The 24,971-nt window shown below is 50.7% G+C and overlaps 1 protein-coding gene across 1 annotated transcript in view; it reads left to right on the forward strand.

The window, feature by feature from the left end:
• The window catches only part of akap9 (A kinase (PRKA) anchor protein 9), a 395,737-nt gene that overhangs the window by 175,096 nt on the left and 195,670 nt on the right, over positions 1-24,971 (forward strand). Inside the window, 3 exon segments of the mRNA XM_072508693.1 lie at positions 13,546-13,678; positions 13,680-13,726; positions 13,729-13,769. Of these exon segments, the coding sequence (XP_072364794.1) occupies positions 13,546-13,678; positions 13,680-13,726; positions 13,729-13,769 (221 nt within the window).

Consider the following 24,971-nt stretch of genomic DNA (forward strand, 5'->3'; position numbering starts at 1 on the left):
TTTATTGAAAATTTTTGGTCAACCATCACAGTACATTGTGTATCCTTTACACAATAATATAACCGTATAAATAACAATGACCTGTTTTATAAACAAAGAATAAATAATATATAACAAAAACGAAAACTAAAACTAAATGGCAACTGCCTTGTCTCAGATAAATACTCTCCAAAAACATGGTTTAACAATCCAATATACAATTATTTATAGCAACGACCTATACATATTATACATATATATTAATAACCCTGAGACTCCTTCTGGTTCCTCTCCCCCCCCCCCCCCCCCCCCCCCCCCCCCCCCCCCTGGGCTGCTGCTGCTGCCTTCTTCTTTTCCATTCCCTCTATCTTTCTGTGAGGTGTTCGACGAACGGTTGCCACCGCCTGGTGAACCCTTGAGCCGATCCCCTTAGGACGAACTTAATCCGTTCCAGCTTTATAAACCCTGCCATGTCATTTATCCAGGTTTCCACCCCGGGGGCTTGGCTTCCTTCCACATCAACAGTATCCTGCGGCGGGCTACTAGGGACGCAAAGGCCAAAACATCGGCCTCTCTCGCCTCCTGCACTCCTGGCTCTTGTGCAACCCCAAATATAGCCAACCCCCAGCTTGGTTCGACCTGGACCCCCACTACTTTCGAAGCACCTTTGTCACCCCACCCAGAACCCCTGTAGTGCCGGACATGACCAGAACATGTGGGTGTGATTCGCTGGGCTTCTCGAGCATCTCGCACACCTATCCTCTACCCCCAAAAATTTACTGAGCCGTGCTCCAGTCATATGCGCCCTGTGTAACACCTTAAATTGAATCAGGCTTAGCCTGGCACACGAGGACGATGAGTTTACCCTACATCGGGCATCCGCCCACAGCCCCTCCTCAATCTCCTCCCCCAGCTCTTCTTCCCATTTCCCTTTCAGCTCATCTACCATAATCTCCCCCTCGTCCCTCATTTCCCTATATATATCTGACACCTTACCGTCCCCCACCCATGTCTTTGAGATTACTCTGTCCTGCACCTCATGCGTCGGGAGCTGCGGGAATTCCCTCACCTGCTGCCTCGCAAAAGCCCTCAGTTGCATATACCGGAATGCATTCCCTTGGGGCAACCCATATTTCTCGGTCAACGCTCCCAGACTTGCGAACTTCCCATCCACAAACAGATCTTTCAGTTGCGTTACTCCTGCTCTTTGCCATATTCCAAATCCCCCATCCATTCTCCCCGGGGGCAAACCTATGGTTGTTTCTTATCGGGGACCCCCACCAAGGCTCCCGTCTTTCCCCTATGCCGTCTCCACTGTCCCCAAATTTTCAAAGTCGCCACCACCACCGGGCTTGTGGTGTATTTCTTCGTTGAGAACGGCAATGGGGCCGTCACCATAGCTTGTAGGCTAGTCCCCTACAGGATGCCCTCTCCAATCTCTTCCATGCCGCTCCCCTCCTCTTCCCCCATCCACTTACTCACCATTGAGATATTGGCGGCCCAGTAGTACTCACTTAGGCTCGGTAGTGCCAGCCCCCCCCCCCTATCCCTACTACGCTGTAAGAATCCCTTCCTCACTCTCGGGGTCTTCCCGGCCCACACAAAACTCATGATACTCTTTTCGATCCTTTTGAAAAAAGCCTTCGTGATCACCACCGGGAGGCACTGAAAACACAAAGAGGAATCTCGGGAGGACTACCATTTTAACTGCCTGCACCCTCCCTGCCAGTGACAGGGATACCATGTCCCATCTCTTGAAGTCCTCCTCCATTTGTTCCACCAATCGCGTTAAATTTAACCTATGCAATGTACCCCAATTCTTGGCTATCTGGATCCCCAAGTAACGAAAGTCCCTCGTTACCTTCCTCAGCGGAAAGTCCTCTATTTCTCTGCTCTGCTCCCCTGGATGCACCACAAACAACTCACTTTTCCCCCATGTTCAGTTATATCCTGAGAATTCTTCCAACTCCGAAGTGTCCGCATTATCTCTGGCATCCCCTCCGCCGGGTCCGCTACATATAACAACAAGTCATTCGCATACAGAGATACCCGGTGTTCTTCTCCTCCTCTAAGTACTCCCCTCCTCTTCTTGGCACCCCTCAATGCTATTGCCAGGGGCTCAATCGCCAGTGCAAACAGTAATGGGGACAGAGGGCATCCCTGCCTTGTCCCTCTATGGAGCCGAAAGTATGCAGATCCCCATCCATTCGTGACCACACTCGCCACTGGGGCCTATACAACAGCTGCACCCATCCAACATACTCATCTCCAAAACCAAATCTCCTCAGCACCTCCCACAAATAATCCCACTCCACTCTATCAAATGCTTTCTCGGCATCCATCGCCACCACTATCTCCGCTTCCCCCTCTGGTGGGGGCATCATCATTACCCCTAGCAGCCTCCGTATATTCGTATTCAGCTGTCTCCCCTTCACAAACCCCAGTTTGGTCCTCATGGACCACCCTCGGGACACAATCCTCTGTCCTCATTGCCATTACCTTGGCCAGAATCTTAGCGTCTACATTTAGGAGGGAAATAGGTGTATAGGACCCGCATTGCAGCGGGTCCTTTTCCTTCTTTAGGAGAAGCGATATCGTTGCCTCAGACATAGTCGGGGGCAGCTGTCCCCTTTCCTTTGCCTCATTAAAGGTCCTCATCAGTAGCGGGGCGAGCAAGTCCACATATTTCCTATAAAATTCAACTGGAATCCATCCGGTCCCGGAGCCTTCCCCGCCTGCATGCTCCTAATTCCTTTCCACTACTTCCTCTATTTCAACCTGTGCTCCCAGTCCCACCCTTTCCTGCTCCTCCACCTTGGGAAATTCCAGCCGGTCCAGAAAGCCCATCATTCTCTCCCTCCCATCCGGGGGTTGAGCTTCATATAATTTTTTATAAAATGCCTTGAACACTCCATTCACTCTCTCCCGCGCCCCGCTCCAACTCTCCCTCCTCATCCCTCACTCCCCCTATTTCCCTCGCTGCTCCCCTTTTCCTCAATTGGTGGGCCAGCAACCTGCTCGCCTTCTCCCATATTCGTACTGTACACCCTGTGCCTTCCTCCACTGTGCCTCTGCAGTACCTGTTGTCAGCAAGTCAAATTCTACGTGTAGCCTTTGCCTTTCCCTGTACAGTCCCTCCTCCGGTGCCTCCGCATATTGCCTGTCCACCCTCAGAAGTTCTTGCAGCAACCGCTCCCGTTCCCTACTCTCCTGCTTTCCTTTATGTGCCCTTATTGATATCAGCTCCCCTCTAACCACTGCCTTCAGCGCCTCCCAGACCACTCCCACCTGGACCTCCCCATTGTCATTGAGTTCCAAGTACTTTTCAATGCACCCCCTCACCCTTAGACACACCCCCTCATCTGCCATTAGTCCCATGTCCATTCTCCATGGTGGGGCGCCCTTCTGTTTCCTACCCTATCTCCAAGTCCACCCAGTGTGGAGCGTGATCCGAAATGGCTATAGCCGTATACTCCGTTCCCCTCACCTTCGGGATCAACGCCCTTCCCCAAAACAAAAAAGTCTGTTCGCGAATAGACTTTGTGGACCTAGGAGAAAAACGAAAACTCCTTACTCCTAGGTCTGCTAAATCTCCACGGGTCTACTCCTCCCATCTGCTCCATAAAATCTTTAAGCACCTTGGCTGCTTGCCGGCCTCCTTCCAGTCCTGGACCTCGACCTGTCCAGCCCTGGTTCCAACACCGTATTGAAATCTCCCCCATTACCAACTTTCCCACCTCTAGGTCCGGGATGTGTCCTAGCATACGCCTCATAAAATTGGCATCCTCCCAGTTCGGGGCATATACGTTTACCAAAACCACCGTCTCCCCCTGTAGTTTGCCACTCACCATCACGTATCTGCCCCTGCTATCCGCCACTATAGTCTTTGCCTCAAACATTACCCGCTTCCCCACGAATATAGCCACCCCCCTGTTTTTCGCATCTAGCCCCGAATGGAACACCTGCCCCACCCAACCTTTGCGTAGTCTCACCTGGTCTATCAGTTTCAAATGCGTTTCCTGTAACATAACCACGTCTGCCTTAAGTTTCTTAAGTGTGCGAGTACCCGTGCCCTCTTTATCTCCCCGTTCAGCCCTCTCACGTTCCACGTGATCAGCTGGGTTGGGGGCTTTTTACCCCCCCCCTTGTCGATTAGCCATCCCCTTTTTCCAGCTCCTCACCCGGTTCCCACGCAGCTGTATCCTCCCCAGGCGGTGCCCCCCCCGCCCATCCCACCCCATACCAGCTCCCCCCTCTCCCCAGCAGCAGCAGCCCAATAATTCCCCCCTCCCACCCCCCCCCCGCTAGATCCCCCACTAGCGTAGTTACACCCCCCATGTTGTTCCCAGCAGTCAGCAAACTCTGGCCGACCTCGGCTTCCCCCCGTGACCTCGGCTCGCACCGTGCGATGCCCCCTCCTTCCTGCTTCCCTATTCCCGCCATGAATATCATAGCGCGGGAACCGAGCCTGCGCTTCCCCCTTGGCCCCGCCCCCAATGGCCAACGCCCCATCTCTTCCACCTCCTTTCCTCCCCCCACCACCTGTGGAAGAGAGAAAAGTTACCACATCGCAGGATTAATAACATAAAACTCCTCTTTCCCCCCTTCTTCGCCCCCCATACTCGCCCCACCACTTTGTTTCAAACGTTCTTTTTTTTAATAACCCGCTCATTCCAATTTTCTTCCACGATAAAAGTCCACGCCTCATCCGCCGTCTCAAAGTAGTGGTGCCTCCCTTGATATGTGACCCACAGTCTTGCCGGTTGCAGCATTCCGAATTTTATCTTTTTGTGAAGCACCGCCTTGGCCCGATTAAAGCTCCCCCTCCTTCTCGCCACCTCCGCACTCCAGTCTTGGTATACGCGGATCACCGCGTTCTCCCACTTACTGCTCCGAGTTTTCTTTGCCCATCTAAGGACCATCTCTCTGTCCTTAAAACGGAGGAATCTCACCACTATGGCTCTAGGAATTTCTCCTGCTCTCGGTCCTCGCGCCATCGCTCGGTATGCTCCCTCCACCTCCAGTGGACCCGCCGGGGCCTCCGCTCCCATTAACGAGTGCAGCATCGTGCTCACATATGCCCCGACGTCCGCTCCCTCCGCACCTTCAGGAAGGCCAAGAATCCTTAGGTTGTTCCTCCTCGCGTTGTTCTCCAGCGCCTCCAGCCTTTCCACACATCGTTTATGGTGTGCCTCGTGCATCTCCGTCTTCACCACCAGGCCCTGTATGTCGTCCTCATTCTCGGCAGCCTTTGCCTTCACGACCCGAAGCTCCCGCTCCTGGGTCTTTTGCTCCTCCTTTAGCCCTTCGATCGCCTGTAATATCGGGGCCAACAGCTCTTTCTTCATTTCCTTTTTGATCTCTTCCACACAGCATTTCAAGAACTCTTGTTGTTCTTATTAAGAGCCCAAAAGTCCGTTACGCCGGGAGCTGCCGAAACGTGCGACTCAGCTGGTCATCGCCGCACCCGGAGGTCCAATGATGTGTTTTCTGGACCAGCTGGAATTTCCTAAGGTGGAGGAGCAGGAAAGGGTGGGACTGGGAGCACAGATCGAAATGTAGGAAGTAGTGAAAGGAATTAGGAGCATGCAGGCGGGGAAGGCCCTGGGACCGGATGGATTCACAGTTGAATTTTACAGGAAATATGTGGACTTGCTCGCCCCGCTACTGATGAGAACCTTTAATGAGGCAAGGGAAAGGGGACAGCTGCCCCTGACAATGTCAGAGGCAACGATATCGCTTCTCCTAAAGAAGGAAAAAGACCCGCTGCAATGCGGGTCTATCGGGCCTATTTCCCTCCTGACATAGACGCTAAGGTTCTGGCCAAGGTAATGGCAATGAGGATAGAGGATTGTGTCCCGGGGGTGGTCCATGAGGACCAAACTGGGTTTGTGAAGGGGAGACAGCTGAATACGAATATACGGAGGCTGCTAGGGGTAATGATGATGCCCCCACCAGAGGGGGAAGCGAAGATAGTGGTGGCGATGGATGCCGAGAAAGCATTTGATAGAGTGGAGTGGGATTATTTGTGGGAGGTGTTGAGGAGATTTGGCTTTGGAGATGAGTATATTAGATGGGTACAGCTGCTGTATAGGGCCCCGATGGCGAGCGTGGTCACGAATGGACGGGTGTCTGCGTATTTTCGGCTCCATAGAGGACGAGGCAGGGATGTCCTCTGTCCCCATTATTGTTTGCACTGGCGATTGAGCCCCTGGCAATAGCATTGAGGGGTTCCAGGAAGTGGAGGGGAATACTCAGGGGAGGAGAAGAACACCGGGTATCTCTGTATGCGGACGATTTGTTGTTGTATGTGGCGGACCCGGCGGAGGGGATGCCAGAGATAATGCGGATACTTGGAGAGTTTGGAGAATTTTCAGGATATAAACTGAACATGGGAAAAGTGAGTTGTTTGTGGTGCATCCTGGGGAGCAGAGCAGAGAAATAGAGGACATACCGCTGAGGAAGGTAACAAGGGACTTTCGGTACTTGGGGATCCAGATAGCCAAGAATTGGGGGACATTGCATAGGTTAAATTTAACGCGGTTGGTGAACAGATGGAGGAGGACTTCAAGAGATGGGACATGGTATCCCTGTCACTGGCAGGGAGGGTGCAGGCGGTTTAAAATGGTGGTCCTCCCGAGATTCCTTTTTGTGTTTCAGTGCCTCCCGGTGGTGGTCACGAAGGCTTTTTTCAAAAGGATTGAGAAGAGTATCATGAGTTTTGTGTGGGCCGGAAGACCCCGAGAGTGAGGAAGGGATTTTTTGCAGCGTAGTAGGGATAGTGGGGTGCTGGCACTACCGAGCCTAAGTGAGTACTACTGGGCCGCCAATATCTCAATGGTATGTAAGTGGATGGGAGAAGAGGAGGGAGCGGCGTGGAAGAGATTGGAGAGGGCGTCCTGCAGGGGGACTAGCCTACAAGCTATGGTGACGGCGCCGTTGCCGTTCTCACCGAAGAAATACACCACAAGCCCGGTGGTGGTGGCTACTCTGAAAATTTGGGGGCAGTGGAGACGGCATAGGGGAAAGACTGGAGCCTCGGTGTGGTCCCGATAAGAAATAACCATAGGTTTGCCTCCGGGGAGAATGGATGGGGGATTTGGAACATGGCAAAGAGCAGGAGTAACACAATTGAGAGATCTGTTTGTAGATGGGACGTTTGCAAGTCTGGGAGCGCTGACCGAAAAATATGGGTTGCCCAAGGGAATGCATTCCGGTATATGCAACTGAGGGCTTTTGCGAGGCAACAGGTGAGGGAATTCCCGCAGCTCCCGACGCGGGAGGTGCAGGACAGAGTGATCTCAAAGCCATGGGTGGGGGACGGTAAGGTATCAGACATATATAGGGAAATGAGGGACGAGGGGGAGATTATGGTAGATGAGCTGAAAGGGAAATGGGAAGAAGAGCTGGGGGAGGAGATTGAGGAGGGGCTGGGGGCTGATGCCCTAAGTAGGGTAAACTCATCGTCCTCGTGTGCCAGGCTAAGCCTGATACAATTTAAGGTGTTACACAGGGCGCATATGACTGGAGCACGGCTCAGTAAATTTTTTGGAGTAGAGGATAGGTGTGCGAGATGCTCGAGAAGCCCAGCGAATCACACCCACGACGTTCTGGTCATGTCCTGCAGTACAGGGGTTTTGGGTGGGGGTGACAAAGGTGCTTTTGAAGGTGGTGGGGGTCCAGGTCGAACCAAGCTGGGGGTTGGCTATATTCGGGGTTGCAGAAGAGCCGGGAGTGCAGGAGGCGAGAGAGGCTGATGTTTTGGCCTTTGCGTCCCTAGTAGCCCGGCGCAGGATACTGTTTATGTGGAAGGAAGCCAAGCCCCCGGGGGTGGAGACCTGGATAAATGACATGGCAGGGTTTATAAAGCTGGAACGGATTAAGTTCGTCTAAGGGGATCGGCTCAAGGGTTCACCAGGCGGTGGCAACCGTTCGTCGACTACCTCACAGAAAGATAGAGGGAATGGAAAAGAAGACAGCAGCAGCAACCCAGGGGGGGGAGGAACCAGAAGGACTCTCATGGATGTTAGTGTATAAGTATAATATGTATAGGTTGTTGTTATAGGTAATTGTATACTGGACTGCTGAATTGTATTTTTGGAGAGTATTTATTTGGACAAGGCAGTTGCCATTTAATTTTGTTTTTTAATTTGGATGTTGTTTGTATATTATTTATTTCTTGTTTAAAAAAACTGGCCATTGTTATTTATATTGTTATATTACTGTGTAAAAGATACACAATGTACTGTTATGGTTGGCCAAAAATTTTGAATAAAATATATATTTTTTAAAACTACCTCACAGAAACGATAGAGGGAATGGAAAGAAAGAAGGCAACAGCAGCAATCCGGGGGGGGGGGGGGGGGGGGGGGGGGGGGGGGGGGGGTTGGGGAGGGGTGGACCCGGGCGGGCTCTCAGGGATGTCACTGTATATGTATAGGTATTTGTATTAGGTAATGTATATTGGACTGTTGGATTGTACTTTTGGAGAGTAACTATTTTTGATAAGGCAGTTGCCATTTAGTTTTTTGTTTATATATTATTTATTTATTTGTTTAAAACTGGCTACTGTTATTTATATTGCTTTATTGTTGTTAAAAAGAAAAACTTTGTAATGTTATGTTTGGCCAAGAAATTTTGAATAAAATAAATATTTTTTAAAAATGATAATGTTCAAAAGCCTCCGCCACATTCGCGTTCCAACTGTCTCCCCTCCACAAACCCCGTCTGGTCTTCATGGATGATCTGCGGCACACAATCCTCAATCCTTGTGGCTAAGACCCTTTGCCAGCACCTTGGCATCTACATTTAGCAAGGAAATCGGTCTGTAAGGACCCACATTGCAGGGGATCCTTGTCCCGCTTCAGGATCAAGGAGATCAGTGCCCGGAAATCGTCGGGGGTAATGCCCACCCCCCCACCCCCTTGCCTCATTAAAGGTCCTAACTAACAGCGGGCCCAACAGGTCCATATATTTTTTATAGAACTCGACCGGGAAACGATCCGGCCCGGTGCCTTCCCCGCCTGCATGCTTCCTATCCCTTTCGGCAGCTCCTCCAGCCCAATCGGGCCCCCAGTCCCGCCACCAGTCCCTCCTCCACCTTTGGAAACCTCAATTGGTCCAGGAAACGGCCCCATCCCTCCCTCCTCCCATGGGGGCTCGGATCGGTCGGTACAATTCCTCGTAGAAGTCTCTGAAGACCCCAATGATGCCAACCCCACTCCGCACCACGCTCCCTCCCTGTCCTTAACTCCCCAGATCTCCCCTAGCTGGCGTCCCGCTTCCGAAGCTGATGCGCCAGCATCCGGCTTGCTTTTCCCCATACTCGTAGACCGCCCCCTGGGTGTTCCTCCACTGCAGCTCGCCTTCCTGGTGGTCACCAGGTCGAATTCGGCCTGGAGGCTGCGCCTGTTCCTCAACAATCCTTCCTCAGGCTCTTCCACATACCTCCTGACTACCCTCACCATCTCCCCCACCAGTCTCTCCCCTCTCCCTCCGCTCCTTGTGGGCCCTAATGGAGATCAGCTCTGCCCTCACCACCACCTTCAGTGCCTCCCGTACCATCCCCACTAGGACCTCCCCATTGTCGTTGGTCTCTAAGTACCTCTCTATACTTCCTCGGACCCGCTCGCTCACCTCGTCCGCCAACAACCCCAACTCCAAGCGCCACAGCGGGCGCTGGTCCCTCTCCTCCCCCATCACCAAGTCCACCCAATGCGGGTGTGGTCCGAAATGGCTATTGCCGAATACTCCGTATCCTCTCCTCTCACTGTCAGCGCCCGACTCAAAATAAAAAAAGTCGATTCGAGAATAAGCCTTATGGACATGTGAGAAGAATGAAAATTCCCTAGCCCCCGGCCTTGCAAATCTCCAAGGGGTCCACCCCTCCCATTTGGTCCATAAATCGCCTCAACATTCTAGCCGCCGGCTTCCTAACCCGTCCTAGACCTGGAGCAATCCAGTGCCGGATCCAACACCGTGTTAAGTATCCCCCCATTATCAGGCCCCCCCACTTCCAAGTCTGGGATCCGACCCAACATACACCGCATAAAACCCGCATCGTCCCAGTTCGGAGCATACACATTGACTAGTACCACCCTCTCTCCTTGCAACTTACCACTTACCATTATGTACCTACCGCCATTATCTGCCACAATGCTCGACGCCTCGAACGACACCTTCTTTCCCACCAAGATCGCCACCCCTCGATTTTTGGCATCTAGCCCCGAGTGAAACACCTGACCTACCCACCCTTTCCTCAGTCTTACCTGGTCTGCCACCTTCAGGTGTGTCTCCTGGAGCATAACCACATCCGCCTTGAGCCCCTTCAGGTGCGCGAACACTTGGGCCCGCTTAACGGTCCATTCAGTCCCCTTGCATTCCAGATTATCAGCCGGTATAGGGGCTACCCGCCCCCCTCCACCGCCGACTAGCCATGACCCCTCCCGGCCAGCCACGCGCCCGCACCCACACCCGGCACAGCGGCATACCCCGTCTCGACCCCCCCCCCCCCCCCACTCGCTCCAGCTCCTCCTTGACCTTAGCAGCAGCAACACTATACCCCGCCCCCCCCCCCCCCCCCCCCCCCCCCCCCCCCCCCGCTAGGACCCATCCTAGCTGGTTTTACTCCCCCATTGCACTTCCGCAAGTCAGCTGACTCCTGCTGACCCCGGCCACTCCCGCCACCCCTTCGGCTCCTCCCATTGTGTGGCACACCCTCCTCTCCCGCTCTCCATCCACAGGCTCTCGTCCTCCCCCCTCCGTTCTAAGCACGGGAAACAATCCTCGCTTCCCGACCCCCCCCCCCACCCCCCCCCCCCCCCCCCCCAGTCTTCGGCGCGGGACAAAAGCCTGCGCTCTCCACCTACCAGGCCCCGCCACCAACCAAAACAGTGCCCAACCCGCCCCATCCACACTCCCCAAACCCGAAAGAGAAAAACACAGAGAAAAAGAAACCCCAAAACAATGCAAAGGCCCCCCCCCCAAGAACAGAAAATAGGCATAACATATCCACCGCAGTCCCCAAACGCCTATCCCGACCCTCAGTCTGTGTCCAGCTTCTCGGCCTGAACAAAGGCCCACGCCTCCTCCGGAGACTCAAAATAATGGTGCTGTCCTTGTAGGTACCCAGAGGCGCGCCGGCTGCAACATGCCAAATTTCACCCCCTTCCTGTGCAGCACTGCCTTCGCTCGATTGTACCCGGCCCTCCTCTTCGCCACCTCCGCACTCCAGTCCTGGTATATCCCGAACCTCCGCGTTCTCCCCACCTGCTGCTCCTCTCCTTCTTGGCCCACCTGAGCGCACACTCCCGATTGACAAACCGATGGAACGCACCAGCACCGCCCGCGGAGGCTCGTTAGCCTTGGGCCTCCTCGCCAACCCTTCTATGGGCCCCTTCCAGCTCCAGGGGCCCCTGGAAGGATCCCGCTCCCAACAGCGAGTTCAACATGGTGACCACATAGGCCCCCACGTCCGGCCTCTCCGGGAGGTCCAGAATCCGCAGATTCTTCCGCCTCGACCGATTCTCCATCTCCTCGAACTGCTCCTGCATTTCTTGTGGAGCGCCTCGTGCGCCTCCACCTTTACCGCCAGGCCTAAGATCTCGTCCTCATTGGCAGAGATCTTTTGTCGAGCCTCTCGGATCGCCACCCCCTGGGCCGTCTGTGTCTCCAGCAGCTTATCAATAGAAGCCTTCATCGGCACTAGCCGTTTTAACCTCTCTGAGGCAGCGCTGGATACCCTCCTGTGCTCCTCCGCCCACTGCCTCCGCGCTGCCTGGTCTCCGCCGCCGCCATTTTGTCCTTCCCTCCCTTCTTCGGGTCCACCACCACCTTTTTCTGTCGCCCCGCTCCTAGTTAAAGCCGTATACTGACCGGAGCTATTATTAACTCCTTCCCACACCGGGAAACATCGAAAAAGTGCCCTTGGGAGCCCTGAAAAGAGCCCAAAGTCAGTTTTTGCGGGAGCCGCCGAATGTGCGACTTAGCTCCGCAGAGCCACAACCGGACGTCTCGAGAGGAATCCTTTTGGCAATGTTCGCTTCACCAATCTGCCCCCAAAAGTCTGTTGAAACTCCTGAAAAAGGTCTGAGAGTCCGTTCCAGACGGGAGCTGCCGAATGCGCGACCTACTCCTCCATGGCCGCCACCGGAAGCCTCGTCCCCGCTTCTTCAATGGCCTTGGTAGATCTTTTCACAGTTGTTTCCTCTGCTGCTGGAATTCACCTTTAATAAGGCCCTCAAGTCAGCTTGCAGCCTTTAAGCTTGCCCTTCCCCTGCCTGCATGCTGGAAGAGGTTTTTGTCTCAGCCAAAACATTTACTGTTTCTGCCGGGGTCTGGTAACCAAGAGACATACCATTCCTGGGGGACACTGTCGGGGAATGGTGCAGTCTTCTTCCCACACCGGGAAATGTCGAACAAATACCGTTGGGGGCCCTGTAAAGAGCCCAAAAGTCCATTCAATCGGGAGCTACCGAACATGCGACCTAGCTCTGCATAGCCGCACCCCGGAAGTCCCATACCGAGGTATTCTAATAGACAGCAAACCCAGAAATAAAATACACTAATTATCCTACAATTTTAATGAAATTTCACTGAGAGTGGAATCAATTATTGAGACTTGCATATGGGATTAAAGTAGAAACTGGAATGTAAGCTTTTAGAAAACAAATTTGAAATGTGGAAAGTTTTTTTTTTAATAAATATTTTATTGAATATTTTTGGTCAACCAACACAGTACATTGTGCATCCTTTACACAATATTATAACAACACAAATAACAATGACCTATTTTATAAACAAAAAATGAATAAATAATAAATAACAAAAATGAAAACTAACCCTAATTGGCAACTGCCTTATCACAAGTAACACTCTCCAAAAATATAATTTAACAGTCCAATATATAATTATCTGTCGCAACGACCTATACATATTATACAGTATATATTAACAACCCTGAGAGTCCTTCTGGTTCCTCCTCCCCCACCCCCCCGATCCTGGGCTTGCTGCTGCTGCGCCTTTTTTCCATTCCATCTATCTTTCTGCGAGGTATTCGACGAACGGTTGCCACCGCCTGGTGAACCCTTGAGCCGACCCCCTTAGAACGAACTTAATCCGCTCTAGCTTTATAAACCCTGCCATGTCATTTATCCAGGTCTCCACCCCCGGGGGCTTGGCTTCTTTCCACATTAACAATATCCTGCGCCGGGCTACTAAGGACGCAAAGGCCAAACATCAGCCTCTCGCAAAGGTCAAAACATCGGTCTCTATGTGGAAAGTTTTTAACCATAATGAAGAAATTTGACATTGCGCAAAGATAAAGTTGTTTCTCATAGCTAGTGAAGCTGTTCAATTGTAAATACAATATGGCATTAAAAACACTTTACACCTCATTCAACAGGCTATAACTTTTTCAGAAGGTTTTACAGAGAGACTAATTGGGTAAAAGGATAAGTTCTCAAAATTTGAGTTCTGACCATTTTCATAGAAATCGTTGTTCAGGGGCTGTAGCCTTCCGTTCAATGGGCAAATCTAGATTCATATGATCTCTTCTTTAATCCTCAGAAGAGATGTCAAATTCCTATTATCGTAGTGACACAGGAGGTGATGATACTAGTATCTGGTCAGGAGGAACAGATGAAGGACTGGAACTGTTCACCATTTCACAGAGAGCATCTTCAGTGCGGAATACTGGATCCGGAGGCTGAAGAGCTTGTACTAAATGTGGGAACCCGTCTTCAAGCAGCTTAGAAAAATTGCTGGAAGCTATCACAGAAACCACCTATCAGGTAACATATTTTCTATGCAAGCATGATTTGAAGTTTATTTTTCACATTCACAGCTCTCCAATCTTAGTAGAGTCAAACCTCAGCGGCTGCACAGGAAAAAGAGAGACTTTCAACCCTCCTCACCCCCACTCCCCACCTCCTTAAAATGTTCCTCTTTCTCAGTCATCAAGCTCGGGCCCTCAGTTGTAACTTATATTTCAAAGAAGTTTCTTGGACTTAGGATTGTAGGAAGGCATAGTTGTCCTTCACCATCACCACTGCAGCATATATAGGTTCCTCGAAAGGATCACTTAAACACATCTCACCGACTGAATATTCTCTGGCCTAGTTATCTCGCCTCTTAACTCCCCACTGAAGAAATGGGGCAGAAGTCATTGAAAGGCTCGTCTGCATGTTCATTATTCAACTCCCATTAAATGGAAACATGACTTCAAGCACATAGAGCAGAGGATGCACTGAATAGTGAATGTATTTTTCTGAGTCAAACCAGATTTATGTATCCTGTAGAGGGTGCCATCTCTGCTACTCCACTACTGGGCCGATATCTGGGGTTTGAGTATCTGTGTGTGTCTCTCTCCAGCTGGCACTGAAACTTCAGAGGCCAGGGGATGCCGCACTGGGACACCTCCACGGGAGAGAGCACTGGATCAAGCCTGCCGTTTATCCCTAACCGGAAGCCTGAGGCTTATATCACACAGATATCCAGACCCCCACCAATGCCCAGGTGATTCTCTCTCTTGCCGGTGGTGCAACACCCACCCGGTTCCTACTTCGCTGGAGTAGCTTTCCCAAGAGAGAGAATAGGACACTGCTGTTTATTACCTAACCAGCAGCCTGTCCTGAGTGAATCGCTCAAGATGACCCTAGATTCTTGAACCCGGAATTAAGGTGAGGAATATTTTAACAATGACTTGGTCAGAGATCGCTGGTGAGAGATTGAAGAATTTAAACGACTCCAATTATCAGCAAATCAAGGTTTATTGCAAAACCCAGGTCAAAATCATCAAACAGAAGAAATTATAATAAAATCTTAAACTCTAACACAAACTAAGTCTATTCAGAAAGTACTATAACGGACACAACGAAAACTCTTATTGTTACACAGTTTTAGCAATGACACAGAACACAAATCAAGTCCCCTTCCCCAAAGCCTCAACCACTATCAAAGTCAAGGGAGTTTCGCAAGCTGCTGCAGGGTACTTACAGTCACAGGCTGCAGGAGGTCAAGTCAAAGGTGGAGAGGTCGAGCCAAGAGACCCTCAATCGAAACACAGCCCCTTTTATATTGTTTTACCTGGCTTTTTCCTGTGTTCGGCCAGCCCCTTTTGCATTGAATCCATAAGGTTTAAAGTGCCCGCTGGTCCTGCCCCCTTTGAGCCGGTCAGACCTGTCGAGATGGGAGTACCTCCCCTAGGTCCGCCTCCAGTCTGTTTTTTGAGATAACGAGGTTGAGCTCCCTTGAAGATTTTCAAAGTCTTCCATCTGCTCCGGAGATAGCTGCTATGTTGATGGGGTGTTGATTGGATTCTGCTCTGGTGGAGGCAAAGTCATTTACATCTGCATGGGGCTATGACCATCCCATTGTCCTGCTTGCAGGCAGGCCCCCTGTGTATTCCCGTGCCCCTTTGTCTGTGTTTTAATCTTATCTCGTTGTCTGGCTCCTTCTTCCTTGTAGCTCCTAGGGGGGGGTTTGTAAATACCTATGCCCCTACTCAGCTCAGCGGACCAAGCCTGCTGGGAAATCTGGTTACGTTCTCTTGGCTGAAAAGTCAGTTTACAGTCTCTGGGTTTTATTCTTGGGCAGTCCAAAAAGCCGAATTGCCCGAAAACCTTACAATCCTGTAACGAGGCCTGCCAGTCAGGGTTAGTGTACTAGTATACCAATGGATAACAAACAAACAACAAACTATAGTTATGGTTGATATTGATTTTTTTTTGGAGTTTGGACCTGGAGTCCTCTGCACACTCTTAAAACATAGTCCTCCATGACTCTGATTGATCTTTGGAATAAGACCATAAGACGTAGGAACAGATGTAGACTATTTGGCCCATCAACGTTGCTCAGTTATTGAATGAGATATGACTGATCTGATATGATAATCCTTAACTCCATTTTCCTGCCTTATCCCAACAGCCCTTGAATCTCTTATTGATTAAAAATCTGTCTGTTTCAGCCTTGAACATACTTAATGGTCTAACCTCTATCATCCTCCTCTGTGGTAAAGAATTCCACAGGTTTACTACCCTCTGAGTGAAGAACTTCCTCCTCTTCTCCTGTCATAAATGGGCAAACCCTTATTCTGAGATTATGGCCTGTGGTCCTAGACTCTACCACCTCTCAACAGCCACCCTGTCAAGCCCCCTGAGAATTCTATATGTCTCAATAAGGTTGCTTCTCATTCTTCTAAACTCCAATAAGCACAGGCTCACCCTACTCAACCTCTCTTCATAAGAAAATCCATCCATAAGCAAGATCAATCTAGTGAACTTTCTCTGGACTGCATCCTATGCCAGTATATATTTGCTTAGATAAGGGGACCCAAAACTGTTCACAGTATTCCAGTGTGGTCTAACTAGTGCCCTGTATACTTATAGCAAGAGTTCCCTATTTTTATACTCCATTCCCTTTGAAATACAGGCCAACATTATATTTGCCTTTCCTATTGCCTACTGAACTTTGATATCAGCTTTTGGTAATTTATGAACTGGAACCCCGTATCCCTTTGTGCAGCAACTTTATGCAGCCTTTCTCCATTTAAATAATGTTCAGCTCCTTTATTCTTCCTATCAAAGTGCATAATCTAGGGGGGAAAAGGGAGAGGGAATAAGTAAAGAAGTAAACAAAAACTATCACCAGAGAAAAAGTACTAGGGAAACAAATGGAGCTAAAGGTCGATAAGACCTCTGGACCTGATGAGATGCATCCCAGGATATTAAAGGAAGTAGCTAAAGAGATAGTGGATGCACTGGTAATAACCTTCCAAGAATCATTAAATTCAAAGAGATGGAGGAACAGATTGGGCGGCAGATCTTGGAAAAGTGCAGAAGTAACAGTTGTTGTCATGGGTGTCTTCAACTTCCCGAAAATTGACTGGAACCTTCTTACTGCAAATGGTTTGGATGGAGCAGATTTTGTCAGGTGTGTACAGGGTGGATTCCTGACTCAATATGTAGATAGGCCGACTAGGGGAGGCCATGTTGAATTTTGTGCTTGGCAACGAACCAGGCCAGGTGTCAGATGGCACGGTGGGAGAGCATTTCAGTGACAGTGACCACAACTCCTTGACCTTGACCATAGTCATGGAGAGGGATAGGAACAGACAGTATGGGAAGGTATTTAATTGGGGGAGGGGAAATTATACTGCCATTAGACAGGGGCTGAGGAGCATAAAGTGGGAACAGTTGTTCTTGGGGAAATGCACAACAGTAATGTGGGGATTGTTTAAGGGTCACTTGCTGCGAGTGCTGGATAGTTTTGTCCCACTGAGACAAGGAAGGAATGGTAAGTTGAAGGAGCCTTGGATGACAAGAGAAGTGGAGCTTCTAGTCAAGAGGAAGAAGGAAGCTCACGTAAGGTTGAGGAAGCAAGGATCTGGCACGGGAGGGTTACAAGGGAACCAGAAAGGAACTCAAAAGTGGACTTAGGAGAGCTTGCAGGAGGCATAAAAAAGTTCTGGCAGGAAGGATTAGGGAAAACGCCAAGGCAATTACACTTATGTGAGAAATAAGAGGATGATCACAGAGTGAGAGTAAGGCCGATTCAACATTCATTAGAGAGATGGACCTTGTTGATCATGACAACAGCGTGAACCAGGTTAATAGACACAAACAGGTTGATATTAAGAAGGATGTGCTGGAAATTTTGAAAAGCATCAGGATAGATAAGTCCCCTGGGCCTGACGGGATATACCCAAGGTTACTACGAGAAGTGAGGGAGGAGATTGCTGCGCCGTTGGCGATGATCTTTGCATCCTCACTCTCCACTGGAGTAGTACAGGATGAATGGCGGGAGGCGAATGTTGTTCCCCTGTTCATCAGTCAGTCTTGTGTCTGTGATGAGCAAAATATTGGAAAGGATTCTGAGAGATAGGATTTATGATTATTTAGAAAAACATTGTTTGATTAAAGATAGTCAGCATGGTGTTGTGAGGGGCAGGTCATGCCTTACAAGCCTCATTGAATTCTTTGAATGATGTGACGAGACACATTGATGAAGGTCGGGCAGTGGATGTGGTGTATATGGCTTTCAGTAAGGCGTTTGATAAGGTTCCCCATGCTAAGCTCATTCACAAAGTTTGGGGGCATGGGATACAAGGAAATATGGCTGTCTGGATACAGTATTAGCTGGCCGAAAGAAGACAGCGAGTGGTAGTGGATGGAAAATATTCTACCTGGAGGTGGATGACCAATGGTGTCCCGTAAAGATCTGTTCTGGGCCTCTGCTCTTTGTGGTTTTTATAAATAGTAACTAAACATTGAGGGCTATTCAGTTTTTAGGAAGGACAGACAGAAAGGAAAACGTGGTGAAGTTGCATTGTTGATTTAAGAAGATATACAATATTGAGGAAAGATATTAATACGGATGATGTGGAATTTGTCCGGGTTGGGTTAAACATCAAGGGGCAAAAAACATTCGTAGGGGTTGTATACAGACCACCAAACTCCAGTGATAATGTTGGGAATAGCATTTAACAGGAAATCAGAATGCATGTGATGAACGTCTGTGATTATGGGTGACTTTAATCTGCATATAGATTGGGTGAGTCAAATTCATCACAGCACAATAGATGAGGAAGTCTGGGATGGTTTTTGGGACCAATATGTCGAGGAACCTACATTTTGGACTGGGTGTTGTGCAATGGGAAAGGATTAGCAATCTAGTTGTGAGAGAATCCTTGGGGATGAGTGTCCATAATATGATAGAATTCTATCAGAGTGAATAGTGAGCTAGTTGATTCTGAGACCAGGATCCTGAACCTCAATAAAGGTAACTATGATGGTATGAGGCATGGGCTGGCTACGACGGACTGGGAAATATTACTGAAAGGAAGAACAGTGGACAGGCAATGGCAGGCATTCAAGGAACGAATAGGTGAACTCCAAAAGTTGTTCATTCCTATTTGGTGCAAGAGTAGAACGGGAACTGTGGCCAAACCATGGGTGGGATTCTCCGAAATGGAGGCAGTGTTTGCGCCGTCGTGAACGCTGTCGAGGTTCACGACGGCGCGAAGCGGCCCCTATCCTGACCGATAATGGGCTAGGAGCGGTGCCGCGTCATTTACACGCGCCAGGCCTTGGAGCCGCGTCAAGGCGGCTCCGCATACATGACGCGACCGGCGCCGCATAACTGGCGTCACCTGCGCATGCGCGGGTTAGCTGGCGCCAACCCGCGCATGCGTGGTTGCCGTCCTCTCCGAGTCCGCCCCGCAAGAAGATGTCAGACGGATCTTGCGGGGCTGCGGAAGCAAGGAGGTCCTCCTTCAGAGAAGACGGCCCGACGATCGGTGGGCACCGATCGCGGGCCAGATCCCATTTGAAGCCCCCACCCCTGCAGGCCGCCCGCCCAGCATTCCCGCCGGCAGCGACCAGGTGTGGACAGCGCCTGGGGGAACCCGCCGTTTTGGGCTGGCCGCCTGAGACTAGCAGGGGTGCCGGAGAATCGCCATTTTGGGTGTCTCGGGCGATTCTCCGGCCTGCGCTGCGCGGAACTCGACGGGGCCGTTCTCGCCGCTTGGGAGAATCGCGGGAGGGCGTCGGACCGGCGTTGCGGGAAAATCTGGCGACCCAGGCGATTCTCCCAATGGCTTACAAGGGAAATTAGAGATAGTATTAGATTCAAAGAAGAGGCGTACAAATTAGCAAGAAACAGCAAAAGACCTGAGGATTGGGAACTGTATAAAATTCAGCAAAGGCAAACCAGAGTGTGATTAAGAAGGGGAAAATATGACTTCCGGTTGCGGAGCTAAGTCGCACATTTGGCGGCTCCCGCAAAAATGGACTTTTGGGCTCTTTTCAGGGCCCCCAACGGCACCTTTTTGACGTTTCCCGGTGTGGGAAGGAGATTATAACAACTCCATGATAGTATATGGCTTATGCTAGGAGCAGGGCGACTAAAAAGGTGGTGGTGGACCCGAGAAAAGTGCGAGGGAAGAAGAACAAAATGGCGGCGGGTGAAGACCAGGCAGCGTGGATGCAGTGGGCGGAGGAGGAGCAGGAGGGTATCCAGCGCTGCTTCAGAGAGATTAAAGCGGACCTGCTAGAGCCGATGAAGGCTTCTATTAATAAGCTGCTGGAGACACAGACGGCCCAGGGGGTGGCGATCCGCGAGGCTCGACAAAAGATCTCCGACAACGAGGACGAGATCTTAGACCTGGCGGTAAAGGTGGAGGCGAACGAGGCGCTCCACAAGAAATGGCAGGAGCGGTTCGAGGAGGTGGCAAATCGGTCGAGGCAGACAAATCTGCGGATTCTGGGCCTCCCGGTGGGGCTGGAGGGGCCGGACGTGGAGGCTATGTGGTCACCATGTTGAACTCGCTGATGGGAGCGGGGTCCTTCCAGGGGCCCCTGGAGCTGGAAGGGGCCCATAGAGTGCTGGCGAGGAGGCCCAAGGCTAACGAGCCTCTGCAGGCGGTGCTGGTGAGGTTCCATCGGTTCATTGATCGGGAGTGTGTGCTCAGGTGGGCCAAGAAGTAGAGGAGCAGCAGGTGGGAGAACGCGGAGGTTCGAATATACCAGGACTGGAGTGCGGAGGTGGCGAAGAGGAGGGCCGGGTACAATCGAGCGAAGGCGGTGCTGCACAGGAAGGGGGTGAAGTTTGGCATGTTGCAGCTGGCGTGACTGTGGGTCACCTACAAGGACCGGCACCATTATTTTGAGTCTCTGGAGGAGGCGTGGGCCTTTGTTCAGGCTGAGATGTTGGACACAGATTGAGGGTCGGGATGGGCGTTTGGGGACTGCGGTTGATATGTTATTTTTTTTTTGAGGGGGGGGCCTTTGCTTTGCTCCTGGTTTCTTTTTCTCTGTGTTTTTCTCTTTCGGGTCGGTGAGGGTGGTTGGTGCGGTTTGGGCACATTTTTTTGGTTGGGTTGGTTGGGGGCTCTTGGAGGGGGGTAGGTAAACGGAACAGGGGTGGTGGCCGGCGGTGAGATGGGGCCCCGCGGGGGAGTGGGAGGCCCGAGTCGGGGGTGAGGGGACTGGGCCTGTAAAAAGAGCTGCGTCAGAGGTGGTGGGGCCGGGTAGGTGGAAAGCGCGGGCTTTTTCCCGCGCTGAGGTCTGGAGGGGGTGGGACCGTGGCGGGGAACATAGAACATAGAACGATACAGCGCAGTACCGGCCCTTCGGCCCACGATGTTGCACCGAAACAAAAGCCATCTAACCTACACCTTCTTTAAAAGGAGCGATATCGTTGCCTCTGACATAGTCGGGGGCAGCTGCCCCCTTTCCCTAGCCTCATTAAAGGTTCTCGTCAGAAGCGGGGCCAGCAAGTCCATATACTTCCTATAAAATTCCACCGGGAATCCGTCTGGTCCCGGGGCCTTCCCCGCCTGCATGCTCCCAATCCCTTTCACTACCTCCTCCATCTCAATCTGTGCTCCCAGTCCTGCCCTCTCCTGCTCCTCCACCTTAGGGAATTCCAGCTGATCCAGAAAGCACATCATTCTCTCCTTCCCTTCCGGGGGCTGAGCTTTATATAACCTTTCATAGAATGCCTTGAACACCCCATTCACTCTCCGCTCCCCGCTCCATCTCTCCCTCCTCATCTCTCACCCCCCCCCTATCTCCCTCGCTGCTCCCCTCTTCCTCAGTTAGAACATAGAACGATACAGCGCAGTACAGGCCCTTCGGCCCACGATGTTGCACCGAAACAAAAGCCATCTAACCTACACTATGCCATTATCATCCATATGTTTATCCAATAAAGTTTTAAATGCCCTCAATGTTGGCGAGTTCACTACTGTAGCAGGTAGGGCATTCCACGGCCTCACTACTCTTTGCGTAAAGAACCTACCTCTGACCTCTGTCCTATATCTATTACCCCTCAGTTTAAAGCTATGTCCCCTCGTGCCAGCCATTTCCATCCGCGGGAGAAGGCTCTCACTGTCCACCCTATCTAACCCCCTGATCATTTTGTATGCCTCTATTAAGTCTCCTCTTAACCTTCTTCTCTCCAACGAAAACAACCTCAAGTCCACCAGCCTTTCCTCATAAGATTTTCCCTCCATACCAGGCAACATCCTGGTAAATCTCCTCTGCACCCGCTCCAAAGCCTCCACGTCCTTCCTATAATGCGGTGACCAGAACTGTACGCAATACTCCAAATGCGGCCGTACCAGAGTTCTGTACAGCTGCAACATGACCTCCTGACTCCGGAACTCAATCCCTCTACCAATAAAGGCCAACACTCCATAGGCCTTCTTCACAACCCTATCAACCTGGGTGGCAACTTTCAGGGATCTATGTACATGGACACCTAGATCCCTCTGCTCATCCACACTTCCAAGAACTTTACCATTAGCCAAGTATTCCGCATTCCTGTTATTCCTTCCAAAGTGAATCACCTCACACTTCTCTACATTAAACTCCATTTGCCACCTCTCAGCCCAGCTCTGCAGCTTATCTATATCCCTCTGTAACCTGCTACATCCTTCCACACTGTCGACAACACCACCGACTTAAGTGTCGTCTGCAAATTTACTCACCCACCCTTCTGCGCCTTCCTCTAGGTCATTGATAAAAATGACAAACAGCAACGGCCCCAGAACAGATCCTTGTGGTACGCCACTTGTAACTGAACTCCATTCTGAACATTTCCCATCAACCACCACCCTCTGTCTTCTTTCAGCTAGCCAATTCCTGATCCACATCTCTAAATCACCCTCAATCCCCAGCCTCCGTATTTGCTGCAATAGCCTACCGTGGGGAACCTTATCAAACGCTTTACTGAAATCCATATACACCACATCAACTGCTCTACCCTCGTCTACCTGTTCAGTCACCTTCTCAAAGAACTCGATAAGGTTTGTGAGGCATGACCGACCCTTCACAAAGCCATGCTGACTATCCCTGATCATATTATTCCTATCTAGATGATTATAAATCTTGTCTCTTATAATCCCCTCCAAGATTTTACCCACTACAGACGTGAGGCTCAGCGGTCTATAGTTGCCGGGGTTGTCTCTGCTCCCCTTTTTGAACAAAGGGACCACATTTGCTATCCTCCAGGCTTCTGGCACTCTTCCTGTAGCCAATGATGACTTAAAAATCAAAGCCAAAGGTCCAGCAATCTCTTCCCTGGCCTCCCAGAGAATCCTAGGATAAATCCCATCAGGCCCCGGGGACTTATCTATTTTCAGCCTGTCCAGAATTGCCAACACCTCTTCCCTACGTACCTCAATGCCATCTATTCTAATAGCCTGGGTCTCAGCATTCTCCTCCACAACATTATCTTTTTCCTGAGTGAATACTGACGAAAAATATTCATTTAGTATCTCACCTATCTCTTCAGACTCCACACACAACTTCCCATCCCTGTCCTTGACTGGTCCTACTGTTTCCCTAGTCATTCGCTTATTCCTGACATACCTATAGAAAGCTTTTGGGTTTTCATTGATCCTACCTGCCAAATACTTCTCATGTCCCCTCCTTGCTCGTCTTAGCTCTCTCTTTAGATCCTTCCTCGCTACCTTGTAACTATCTATCGCCCCAACTGAAACTTCACACCTTATCTTCACATAGGCCTCCTTCTTCCACTTAACAAGAGATTCCACTTCTTTGGTAAACCACGGTTCCCTCGCTCGACGACTTCCTCCCTGCCTGACCGGTACATACTTATCAAGAACACGCAGTAGCTGATCCTTGAACAAGCTCCACTTATCCAGTGTGCCCAACACTTGCAGCCTATTTCTCCACCCTACCCCCCCCCCCCCCCCCCCCAAAGTCACGTCTAATGGCATCATAATTGCCCTTCCCCCAGCTATAACTCTTGCCCTGCGGTGTATACTTATCCCTTTCCATCATTAACATAAACGTCACTGAATTGTGGTCACTGTCCCCAAAGTGCTCTCCTACCTCCAAATCCAACACCTGGCCTGGTTCATTACCCAAAACCAAATCCAACGTGGCCTCGCCTCTTGTTGGCCTGTCAACATATTGTGTCAGGAAACCCTCCTGCACACACTGTACAAAAAACGACCCATCTAATGTACTCGAACTATATCCTTTCCAGTCAATATTTGGAAAGTTAAAGTCTCCCATAACAACTACCCTGTTACTTTTGCTCTTATCCAGGATCATCCTCGCCATCCTTTCCTCTACATCCCTAGAACTATTTGGAGGCCTATAGAAAACTCCCAACAGGGTGACCTCTCCTTTCCTGTTTCTAACCTCAGCCCATACTACCTCGGAAGATGAGTCCCCATCTAGCATCCTCTCCGTCACCGTAATACTGCTCTTGACTCGCAGCACCACACCTCCCCCTCTTTTGCCTCCTTCTCTGAGCTTACTAAAACACTTAAACCCCAGAACCTGCAACATCCATTCCTGTCCCTGCTCTATCCATGTCTCCGAAATGGCCACAACATCGAAGTCCCAGGTACCAACCCATGCTGCCAGTTCCCCTACCTTATTTTGTATACTCCTGGCATTGAAGTAGACACACTTCAAACCACCTACCTGAACACTGGCCCCCTCCTGCGACGTCAAATCTGTGCCCCTGACCTCTATACTCTCATTCTCCCTTACCCTAAAACTACAATCCAGGTTCCCATGCCCCTGCTGCATTAGTTTTAACCCCCCCAAAGAGCACTAACAAATCTCCCCCCCCCCCCAGGATATTTGTGCCCCTCAGGTTCAGATGTAGACCATCCTGTCTGTAGAGGTCCCACCTTCCCCAGAAAGAGCCCCAGTTATCCAGAAATCTGAATCCCTCCCGCCTGCACCATCCCTGTAGCCACGTGTTTAATTGCTCTCTCTCCCTATTCCTCATCTCACTATCACGTGGCACGGGCAACAACCCAGAGATAACAACTCTGTTTGTTCTAGTTCTGAGCTTCCATCCTAGCTTGGGGAAAGCAAGGGTTGTTTCCCCCACTTAGAATGGAAGGGGGAGGGGGAGAGCCTGTGGATGGGGAACGGGAGAGGAGGGTGTGTCACACAATGAGAGGAGTCGAAGGAGAGGCGGGAGTGGCCCGGGTCAGCAGGAGT

This window comes from Scyliorhinus torazame, chromosome 6 (genome assembly GCF_047496885.1).
Source record: "Scyliorhinus torazame isolate Kashiwa2021f chromosome 6, sScyTor2.1, whole genome shotgun sequence".
Lineage (NCBI taxonomy): Eukaryota > Metazoa > Chordata > Chondrichthyes > Carcharhiniformes > Scyliorhinidae > Scyliorhinus > Scyliorhinus torazame.